Genomic DNA, 12,217 nt, shown 5'->3' on the forward strand with positions numbered 1-12,217 from the left:
TAATTCTCGACAAAACTGAAAGGTTGAGAAGAGGAAAAAGTAAAGCTCACTCACTGCTTTTGTTAAAGAAAGACAACAAAAAAAACGCAGTCTTCTATGTACCAGATAAAACTAAGTGCGTTTGCGAAAACCGACGATCCAAAAAGAAGAGTGGACAAAGGTCCCATAGAGAAAACTCTAAACATGAAGTTTGAAAGACAGGTTGAATTTGGGTAGGGCCATGCTGCAACCAATCTTCATAATTTCAATAAACAGTCCCGCTAAGAGATGCAGAAACCTCCATCCTAACAGTCAGACCCACCCCACTAAACTATGGAAAAAAGGATCATTGTGTCACGGTAGTACGAGAATAAAGCACGTTTACACTTGCTCTGGTTACCTGCTTGTTTTCCCTGAACACAAGGGGAATCTGTAGCCATAGCATTATGTTTTAGGGTCCCATGAACTAGCACCTGCACTCCTTGGGTGGAACCTATGAGAAAATGAACAACATTATACATATGTGGGAGAGAAACTTTATAGCCGGGGAGGACGTTTTGTCTATGGATGCGCTGATAACATCAATATTTGGCAATGCCAAGTACTCAGTGTGCACAAAAAGCACCTACACATCACTAGAAAGCTCAACGAGCTGCAAAACTGAAAACAGTGACATTAACAGATCCCACAATGGTTCAATATATCAAATGTTAAAAATAAGAAATGTTTAAGACGGATGGCTTAATCATAAAACCAGGGAAACCGCACAATGGCGGTAAATGGGGTCAGAAACTAAACGGTAGCGCAAAAGCATATATAAAAAGATAACATTATGTACAGTTTATTTTGAGACAGAAGACAGTGAGAATATACCCAGATACCCTAACGATAAATACATACTTGAAGGATCTACATTAAAAGAAATCCATTTGTAGCTTCTCCTTCAAGCAAAACACCGTTTAAATACAAAATCAGATATCCATATTGCAAACACTTTCAGTTTTTCGGAAGAAAAATTGCCATGATGACTGTTATAACTGTCTCTTAAAAACAAAGATTTCACACAAAATAGACTTGCTGTACATGCTAGAACTGTCCTTTTGTCTGAGGGACTGGGTGCTGCCTTTTTCTTTTTTTTTTCTTTTTTTTATAAAAAACACTTAGCTTCTATGTGCTACACACACTCAACACATAGCAAGAAAACACTCAACCGGATGAATAGTTAAAATCTTCATTAATACACTGAGAAAAGTTGACAATAACTCGTGCTTTTTCCTTTTAAATCAAAAAAAATTACAAAAAATTAATTTTTCCTAAAAAGACTTCTCCATATTGTAAGGGCTCCTTTTAAAATGAAGCTGTGTGGATCTATACAATAGGTGTACAAGTGAACATGTACTATACATTTAAGAAAAATTAACTCGCACCCTCTCGTTTGTCCACCTTTTGAATCCAATACTGTACTTTCTTAATCTTACAAAATATCAAACCTCTTTAGAAAAAAAGTGCCTTTCTTTAAACATACTTTTGCAAGATAACTGACGAATAGCCTGTGTTGTACCTCAGCGCAGTCAAGAGGCAGAACAGACTGCCAACGTTTAGAAATTTTGCCCTTCAAAAAAATATTCCCACCCCGCCCGCCCCCTCTCAAAGGGGGAAGATTATATTTATAAAAAGTGCCAACCTCTTACAATGACTGCCTTTGCGCCAGGCTTGTAGCACACTTTTCCAGAAGCTTTAGGAAAATATTGTTGACAGCCAAGTAACAATCTGCACTGTTGAATACGAGTGTGCGTCACCATATGGGCAGATAGGCCACCGCTACCCTATTAATGATATAACGGCAAATGTGGCACAGGAGCTGCTTCCACCCACCCAGTGCAAAAAAAAAACAACAAAAAAAAACACACACTTATCCTCCCCACCTTTTAAATATTGGCTCTGCAGCGCTGAATACTGCCTTTCGGAAGAAAAGGCAAGAGGACAACGAAATGCATAAAGCTGCTTCGGTGGTGACCGGTACCCAGCCACGCGCAGAAGAATATGTGCAGGACCAGTTTAGATGCAACTCATCCACTCGGTTCATTGAGACCGGTGTCTGGGAACTGTGCGATCTTGACGTTCTTATATATACCCGGTTTCTTGATTTGATTTAAAGGTTTTGACAACAGTAGCATATTACAGGTACAAAATATAAATGCAGGTTTGTTTTCTAAATGGAACTTACATGGACTAAATCTAGATTTTTTTTTTTTTAAACAAATATACAGTTTGCAGGCAGACAAAGCAGGAAAATGGCCATTCAATTATATGATAAAAAAATCCTAATAAAATTTGGCTATTTCCAGAATAATCTATGAAGCGTCTCGACTAAAGGAATGCATAACGAAATCCTATCCTAATACAGGTCAAAAATGTAAAAAGGTTATAAACCTGAACAGGAAAATTAAAAACAATGTTTACTGGCCATTCCTGTTGAAATCGGACTCTAAAAGGTAACAGAAAAGTGGCTTAAAAACCCACTCAGGAGCACCAAGCAGAGGGGAGAGAAAGTCCTTTTCCACCCTGCTATGTCAGAGGATGCCTACATCAGCGCAGGCCACACTTCGGCAGCAGCGAGGATCACCCCCCTGCCATCATAGATGTCCTCCTTGGAGCAGCACACACGCCAGTTCTGAAGACTTCTCAGTTTCAAGCCCCGATCCCACGATAAGGAATGGGCAACAGATCGGCAAGTTTATCTCTGCATGTCTTGATTATGGTTGGGCATCAAATATAAGAAAAGCTAAGAAGGGGTACAAAAATGCAAAAATTTCAACAGTAATGGGAATGGGATTCTCGCTGTGTTTTTCAAAGTTCATCACAGTCTGGCATCTTCTTCCCTAAACCCCTCCAGCGATCTGACAAGGCCTGATGTTTATTCCTGGGGTAGCAAGTCATGCAAGCGAAATCTGTCTCTGATGTGAGGCCGCACATCCTCATTCTGTAAAGAAACAAAAATGCGTTATAAGACAGAGCTAACCCAGTTTACAATATATTTGACATCACGAGCACACCACATAGAATATTCACGAGTGGTCTATCTCAGGGCAGGTTGGCAGGGCGGGTAGCATTCAATCCCACTATACGTGTATTTGGGTCACAAGCTTAATACAATCGGCAGAAAAGGCGGAATAATAAAAGGAGAAAAACCCATTCATTACTGTAATGTCATTGCTAGCTCATAGGAACCTCGACTTTGAAACCGGGAAGATCAGAAAATGCATATTTGTTCAAACATCTACTTCCAAAGTTTTTGGCTCTAACTCTTCTGCCGTTATATTTTATACGTTGGTTACTGAGATGTTGCACGTGAAGCAGACACTAAAATGGAAAGCAATGGTTATGTGAAGGAGCATTGGATTTTCTATGCTATGTAGAGGCTCAGTAGCCCAGCTCCATTAACCTGTGAATGCCTAAGAACAAATAAGCAAGAATCAAGTCCTAGTAAGGGATGAAAGATTAAGTGCACGCTACAATTACCAACATGCTTGGAAAACAGTGTATTCAAAAAAATGAGTGCTGTCCACACTACTGCCCTGCACCTGAAGAGTCACAAACGCAGCCTAAGCTCTGGGACTACTGTTGGAGCTACTGGTCTGGATGACCTGAGCATCAAGAAGCTGTAATCTACAGGTGTGCGAAAGTCTCAAACTAAAGGGACGCTTCTTAAAATAAAAAAATGCACTAAAACACCATAACAGCAAAGCTTAGTTGGACTGGCATAAAGTTATATTCATGACAACTGTTACTTCTATTCCGAAGGCTCCTTCTCTTATTCTTCACCGGTAGGTATACCGACACCTATTGCAGGAATGGATACTGCTTTAAATTGAGGAACATCAATTTAAGCTTAGTCATGAGTGAATAGAGGCACTGCTCACGCTTGTTTGTCCTCATACTCCACAACACAGCAATGTGAGAGATCAAGAACATGTCCTTAGAGCTGATCTAAATATTTACTTTTGCATGTGTATGTATATTCGTGGATTGTCAACAGTGCTCTCCCCGAAGATTCCCAATTGGGGAGTGTAGTGGTGAAAGCATGCATCACTATCAATTGGGCCTTCTTGGAACCTCATGCCCAACAACACTGTGGTACCATCTTCAATGAATATTAGTAAGCACTTCAGTCTTAACTATGAGGATTACAAAAAAGTGATAGATGAAATTCTTGAATTTATTTCAGCCACAGCTAAATACTCTGAACATCTCTGTTCAGTGTTATTTAGCACACCATACCACCTCAGTTTGGACCCAGTGACATGCAAATCAGTCTTGAATCAGCTCCAACAGAACATTCCTAAGCTGCTACACATGCAACCCAAGACTGATTCCACCCTTGTTAGGGCTCATCAGTAAGGTATAGCTGGGTTCTAGCGGCACAATGTGCACGGGACAGGTCTTAGGTTGCTTGTAGTGAAGTTCAGGGAGGACCTTGCTGGGCAGTTAAGGCTTGACCGTTCCTATTGGAACAGGGCCATGACTGATTTACATACGGTTGGGTCTAACTGAGAAGGCATGGTCGACATAGTAACAAGAGACTGGGATTTTTGCCCTGAGTAATAACCAGTGGCAGAGAGCTAATTCAAGCATTACATCCATCATTTCCATCTCAACCATGCTACTAATACTTTTTGTTGCACCTTCCACATTGTTAGTCACCAATAAATTTGACTTTCATTCCTCTTGTCTATATGGGTATCTACTGTGAGCCTCTTCACCTTATTAGTTCCTTTTTGTTGAGAGGAACCTGCGTTGCTCTCTACCACCATCTTCTATGCTTCTGCTCTCCTGTGTCGCACTTGACATTACTAGCCAGTTCCTAAGGCTTGTCAACCTGATTCCACTGTCAAAACAATGTCAATGTTTGACATCTGTGTGGTAAAGTAAGAAGCTAAAAGAAGATAGCAGTAAAGCAATGATTTCTGAATACAATACTACAACACTGATCTAGTGGATTACAGGGATCTAGTATGAGGCATCTGAAAAAAAAGGTGTGGAATCTTCATGTCCGCATCAAATTTGTGCTCAGAGAGGCCAGGTACGGAGTGCCACAGTACACTCTGACCTTGTTCAGGTAGCCACCTCCTCTTAAAAAAAGGGACAGCCAATGAAGACTACTGTCAATATTTGGCTGATACAAGAGAGGGGAAACTGCTGTGGACCCAATGGTTCCAAAACGCCAAGATCATAGTCATAGGCTGCAGGTCCAAAGGATGAGATATTGGTTTTAAAGTTCTGTAGAGGTATTTTAGTAAAACAAATATATAAAGGGTGTTTAAGGGACAGCTGGTAAAGATGGGAAACTTGCCAAAGGATCGCAAAGCAAGACTACTTGGTGTGCTATTCAGGGACTGAATCTGGGAAAGTAGACTGTTTTCACTTGTACCAATGATGGGAGAAGCTTTAACCATCTTACATGCCATCGAGGAGACAACATTTTTACCTCAGGTGAAGCATGAGGAACAATGAAAGATCTGCATATTTCTCTTGCCAGCTTCCAACATGTTATATTTTGGCAAATGCTGAAGAAACAGCACTGCTAAAAATCAGAGCCCCTACAAGACAAAGGTTAAAGATTTGAATCACCAAACAACCCTATCCATTCTTTAGAACCAAAATGAGGTGAAGTGAAGTCTCCTGTAAAAGTATTAGAGCAGTACAAAATCTGCCCCATTAAATATCCTGATAGCTGTAATGTCAAATCAGTAGGAACAGATCCTGTGACGGTCAACAGTAGAGAGTCCAGATTAGGCTTCTCACCTTCGTTTTGGAAGGTATATCTCAGAACCTGATGAGAAGTATCTTGTCAGGAAAAAAAATGCATAGTTCTGTGCTGATACTGGTTACACCTACAGCATCCACAGTAACTAGTGCCACATGACTTTTGAGGCACATGGAACTGAATGGTGCGCCCTTTCAGGACCACAGCCCAACAGTATCTACACTTCCCGAAACAAGCAAAGAGTTTCTCAGCGCAGTCTGACATTCACAGAAACCACGGCCAACTTAGGGAAATATAAGTGAACAGGTTATTGGCCAAAAAGATACAAGATGGAGAAGGCAATTATTACTTACTAGGTAAGCATCTGTTCATGGCATGTAGTGCTGTAGATTCATATGCTTAGCATGACCCTGCCATCTACTGTTGGGCTCAGATGTGTGCAAGTTGTTTTTCTTCAAAGAAAGCCTTTTAACTACAGTGTGGAGTGACTCCTCCTACTGGCAATGCAGTTCGTCGACTCCATTGTTAGATTGTTTTCCTGTGGGACAGGTGAGGATAGAATGTGGAGTAGAGCATAGTATGATGATAGCCATACTGAAGGAAATTGTGCTAACCTATAAAAGTAACTGCAACAGCCACAGGTGTCCAAGGAGGAGGGTGGGTACATGTGAATCGACAGCACTACATGCCACGAATGCATACTGGGTAAGTAACATTTTCTGTCCAAGGCATGGGTGGTTGTAGATACATATGCTTAGCACAGACTGAAAAGCAGTCCTCCTCTATAAGCGGTGGTAAGCCTGTGAGGATTGCAGTGGTTTGAAATAACATATGTGTAACCGCTTGGCACACACTGGCTTGTTGATGGGCCAGTACATCTGCAAAGTAATGTTTTGTATGTTTATGTGGTGCAGACCAAGTAGCTGCTTTAGATAGTTCAGTCATAGGTATATTTCCTAGGAAGGCCACTGCAGCTCCTTTTTAGTAAGTGGAGTGAGCTCTAGGAGGGCTAGGTAAAGTTCCACATTTGGATGCTTTTGAAAATCCAACGTGCAATGCCGGATTTAGAAATGGACCTTCCTTTTTGTGTTTTTGAAAAGGTTATAGAGTTGTTGTGTTTTTCTAAAAGTACTGGTTCTATCAATGTAATACATGCAGTCTCGTTTCACATCTATAGAGCCCTTTCTGGAACCAAGTCAGGTTGGGAAAAAATACTGGCAATTTGATAGATTAATTAAGGTAGAATTGAGATACCATTTTGGAAGAAATTAAGGATTGGCACATACCGCCATCCTATCTTTATGTAGTCCTTCTGTAGTTGGAAGAAAGGTTCTTCTAAAGTTAATGCCTGAAGCTCACTGACACGTCCGAGTGAAGCGATGGCCACTAGGAAAGATACTTTCCAGGATAAATCAGGATAAGAACTGAAGGGGGCAGGAGTGGAGGGGGCTCAAATGGAGGGGCCATTAATCTTAATACAATGTTGAGATTTTAAGTGGGTGCTAGTGCACCCTAGGAGGAATGACACATTCTAGACCTTCCAAAAAAGCTTTAATAACTGGGTTCCTGAATAGGGAAGTGTTGGCTGTTTTGTAAATGTGCATCTACCACCGCTAAGTGTAGCCTTATAGATTTAAGTTAGACCAGAGGTATGTAAATGAAATAGGTAACAATGCTTTCAACATTAGGTTTTAAGGAATTAAACTGTTGGAAATTACTGAAGTGGGCAAATCTTTTCCACTTTGCAGCATAACAAACACAAGCAGTGGGCCTGGGTGCTTCTTTAAGAATGTCCATACATGGTTGTGGTAGGTTCAAATAACGAAACACTAGGACTTCAGGAGTCAGGTAGCAAGGTTGAGGCATCTGAAGTCTGAGTGTCTGACTTCTCCATTGGTCCTCACGAGAAGGTCCTACCTGTTCTGCAATACCTCATGGGAAACCACAGAATTCTAGGGGTGTGGTGAACCATGGTTGTTGCTCCATGTAGGAGCTACTTGGAGGAGGATGAGAGATGTCTGCCGAAGTTTGCGAACCACAAACGAAGTAGTGGGAGAGGTGGAAAAGCATAAGCAAACAACCAACTCATCCACAGTGCATTGCCAATGGACTGTGGGTGTGGGAACCTGAATGTGAAGTTTGGGCATTTTTCTTTTTCTGCAGTGGCAAATATGTTTATTTCTGGGTGACCCCAATGCTGGAACTATGGGAGGAAGACTTTCGGGTGGAACTCCCACTCATGGACTTGTTGCCACCTTCAGCTAAGGAGATCTGCAAGGTGGTTTGTTCCTGGAAGGTACTCCACTAACCGGTGAATGTTGCATCGGAAAGCCCATTTCCAAATGGTCTGGGCTAGATGAGGTAGCTAGGGGGACCTGGTGCCCCCATGCTTTTAGAAAGGGTATATTGCAGTCTTGTTGTCTGGGGTGGAGAATTAAGGTCTTGAGTGCTAGATGAGCAGCTAACAAGTCCAGGTGATTGATATGAAGCGGTTTCTGTGTCAGTGTCCAGCACCCCTGGACAGGGAGATCTTGTGAATGTATTCCCCAACCCGTGAGGGACGCATCCATTGCTATGGTTCTCTGAAGAACTGGGTCTCGGAAAGGCTGTCCTTTTAGGAGATTGTCAGTGTTCCACTACTGCAGAGAGTGGCAAGCTTGACGGCCGACCAACACTAGATCCTGCCTCTGACCCGCCACCCGAGACCATTGGCGCACTAAGCACTCTTGCAACGGACGCATTGAGTCTGACATGAGGAACTATAGCTATGCTTTAAGCCATCATACCGGGCAGACACACAACTGTCCTCATTGTTACTTGCTGGTGAGGCTGGAACTGAGGAATGAGCATGTGGAAGGATTGAATCCGGGCAGCACTGGGGAAAGCTATCGCTCGTGGTGATTAGAGGGTGGCTCCTCAATAGGGTTGTTTGGAGAGGCTGGAGGGGGAGGAGGATTTGACTGCACTGATATTAAGGCCTAGTTGATGAAGTAGGTTTATGGTGGCCTGAAAGCACTTAATAAGCAGAACATTTGATGAGCCAATCATCTAAATATGGAAAAACTAGTATGTTTTTCCATGGGGAGGCGAGCCGTTACTACTGCAAGACATTTGGTGAAAACCCTGGGGGCGGTTGTGACCCCGAAGGACAGCACCTTGAATGGGAAATGCTAGTTGTTTATTATGAACCTGAGGTATGGGTGATGCGGCAGGTGAACTGGAATCTGGAAATAGGCTTTCTTCAGGTCGAGTGCTGTCATGAAGTCACCTTATTGTAGTAACGGGATGACACCTTGAAGAGTGACCATGTGAAAGTGCTTTGAGAGGATACATTCATTTAAAGGTAAAAGGTCCAAGATTGGTCTCAAGGACCAGTCATTTTTGGGAATAAGGAAGTAGAGTGTATAGACACCTGTGTGTATACTTGAACTTTCTCATTGAACAACTGATGGTGTTCTGTTGAGAGATTGTGTTTCTGAGGTGGAATGTATGGTCGTGTTGAAGTGAGCTCCAGACAGTAATCATGTTGGATAACATCCAACAGCAAGTAGTCATAGATGATGATCAGTCAGGTGGGAAAGAACCCTTCTAGTGGCCCCTGACCGGTGGTGTGTGTTTTTGGGGGAGGTGGGGGATGGCTGGAAAGTCAGGGACTGGTGGAGGCGGCAGAGGGTTTTGTGAAACCACCCTTGCCTTTACCCCTGGAATCATGGCCTCTATAGAAGCCCCTATAGTATCCCTTGGGCGAGGTGGTTTGTACCTGGGGATGTTGGTAGTTTGTGGAGGTGGATTTTGTTTCTCCACAATAGAGCAGCTAAACGAGCTGCATTGCGATGATGTTTGCAACACTCCCACAGCTTTGGCCATCTTGTTATCTTTCTTGATTTTCTCAAGCAGAGTGTCCACTTAAGGGCCAAAAAGGTATTCCCTATCAAAAGGAAGTGCTGGTACGTTTTTTGCACTTAGGTTTGAAACCTGAGACCCTAAGCCAGACATGACGTCTAAGGAGCATGCTGGATTTAATGCCTCTTGCTACTGTCTGCTGCATCAAGAGCGCAGCGAATGGAGATGTTTGCAACTAATTTACCATCGGAGAGCTCATATGCCATTTTTGTTCTTCAGAAAGATGTTGTAGGAGCCCCTCCATCTCATCCCAATGAGCTCTGTCATTCTGGTAGAGCATGCCAAAGGAGTTGGCAACTCTCTACTGGTTGGCAGACTAGGCAGCCACTTTCTTCCCCCTGCCTTTATCTTCTTCCTTTCTTCATCTGGTGGTGGTGTCTTACCAGATGTTTGAGACTTTGCCCTTTTTTATCAATGTGGAGAACACCAGCAAGTCAGGAGGGAGTTGACCTTTAATGTATGTAGGGTCGGTTGGGGAAGCTTTATCATTTTTTATCAACACTTGGTGTAATGACACAGGCCTTAACTGAGTCTTTAAAGATGTCAGGTATGTGTCTCAATATACCTTTAAGCATCAGTAGATACCTCGAGCACTGACTAGAGAAGAGGGTCCGGAACAAAAAAATAAAAGTCATCCTCTAAAAGGTTCAGTGTGGAGCTGAACCTTATGATATGCAGTTGCCCTACCTATGATGTCATGATAGGTAGTGGTTTCTGGGAGAGGCTGCTTTGCCGGACAGAGAGCGGGGTCTGTGTTTTGTAGGTGGATCTATGTCCTAAGTGTCCAGAGTCACCTTGTGGTGGAATGGAGTACTGGTACCGCCATTCCCCCCTCCTCCCAAAAGAATGAATAGAACCCTCTGGAGAATATGCTGCTGGTGCAGAAGGTGAAGGTTGGTAGGGTGGGGTGCACTGAGCTAGTAGCCATGTAAGCCTTCTTCCTGTGCATTGGTAGTATGGTATTTCCAAAGCCTCCTCAAAAGTCAGTTGGCTGTCAGTTGTGCACCAGTATGGGGAGGTCTTGCCATGATATGCCCAGTGTCTGGGCAAATAACCAGATGCTTTTGTCTCAAGTCTATCTCGTCCACTGGAGCATCAGTTCCAAGGTCTCAGACTCAATCATGTTTTCTGAAGGAGTAGGATTTCAGCTCCAACTCAACCTTCAATGCAGTGTCTCTTTGGTACGTTGTGTACTTGAGCTCCAAGGAGGAGTGATGTTTCAGCACCAACACCCTCAATGCCGATGCTCAACTCGACTCCGATGGTGTGGGAGTCTGTTCGAGAGAACAGGCCTTCTGGGTTTTTTTTTTTCACCGCCAGGGCTGGGCGTTAGATACTGCTGTGCAGTGCACATCAAGGCCCGTGGTGGCCCAAGTGAAGATTTTGGTCAGTTCACACCATTTGACACAGCTCGCTGATGTTGGGGCTAGGATGGAGAGGGCACTGTACTTATAAGCTGTCCCACGTGAGGTCCTGCATCTCTAGCCCGGAACCTGAACTGTATTTAGGTAAAAAAGAGCCCTTGTCTGCTGCCTTCAGCTGGGTCTCACTCGCCCTGAGGTTCTTCAGATCTGAAGAGGTCTGGTGTATCCTTGGCGCTGCAGTGGGACATCGAGTTGATCTTGTTGATCACACAGGGTTTTCTTGGACTAAAAGGACTTGCAGATCTCACAGGTGGCTTCCTGAGGGTCCGGAGAGAGGCATAAGCTACACACCTGATGAAAATTGGTGCGTGGGTACTTGGCGTGGCATAGAGGGTAGAAACAGAAAGCTGTTAGTTCCATCACCGGGTGGACATGGTAGGAGTGGAGGAACATGGAAGATCCACCCCAAAGGCAAAGGCTCACAGGGGCCGCAGCTGACTCGAGGCACCCAGACGAATTCAACGTTGATGCAAAGGAGAGGGAGACTGAGGAGAGCCGCTATTGAAAACAATACCAACTGTGAAGTTTGGAAAAAAAGAAATGACGATGTGGTGAACCGGAGCAGAGGAGCACATATCTGAACCAGACGATGGAAGAAAATTTAACAATTAAGTCAATGGCCATGCGCGTTATCAGCAAAAGGAAGAGTCACTCTACCTTGTGACTCACAAGACTTTCTAAGAAAAACAACTTGCACGCATCCGAGCCCAACAATAGATGGCAGGATTATGCTACGCAGGTTTATCTACAGCAACAAAGTTCTCGAACCAATAGTTACAAGCAAGAATCTTTTCCTCCATCACAGGATCTGCAGCATGCAAGAACCACTGGAATTGAATACCAAGCAGCAGAACCCATCAAGGAGGAGGGATAAGAAAAACAATTTGCATTAGTTTATATAATCTGTTCATAAGGTTTGCTTACCCATACAAAGTTCACTTTAGCACAGAAAATATGCAATATTTGGAGTAACTGTGCCGCAGTTTCTATGTAGCAGCAGAAAGAGCTATTAATGTTATTCGGCAGATCCACTGTTTAGCATTTCAGTATTATTAGTATAAACTTTATTCGACTTTCAACAAGTCATAAAAGTATCAAATATTATACATTTCAGAATATAATAAATAAATTAAATAAGTTAAAA

General features: G+C 43.0%; 1 protein-coding gene across 3 annotated transcripts in view; it reads right to left on the reverse strand.

The window, feature by feature from the left end:
- Positions 1-796: 796 nt before the first annotated feature.
- Positions 797-12,217, reverse strand: part of CTDSPL2 (CTD small phosphatase like 2) — a 408,424-nt gene continuing 397,003 nt past the window's right edge. For all 3 annotated transcript variants that reach the window (XM_069222959.1, XM_069222958.1, XM_069222960.1), the window contains one exon: positions 797-2,962. In XM_069222959.1, coding sequence (XP_069079060.1) covers positions 2,897-2,962 — 66 coding nt within the window. In that variant the 3' untranslated portion in view covers positions 797-2,896. The remainder of the gene's footprint in view (positions 2,963-12,217) is intronic.

This window comes from Pleurodeles waltl, chromosome 3_1 (assembly GCF_031143425.1).
Source record: "Pleurodeles waltl isolate 20211129_DDA chromosome 3_1, aPleWal1.hap1.20221129, whole genome shotgun sequence".
In the NCBI taxonomy this organism is placed as follows: domain Eukaryota; kingdom Metazoa; phylum Chordata; class Amphibia; order Caudata; family Salamandridae; genus Pleurodeles; species Pleurodeles waltl.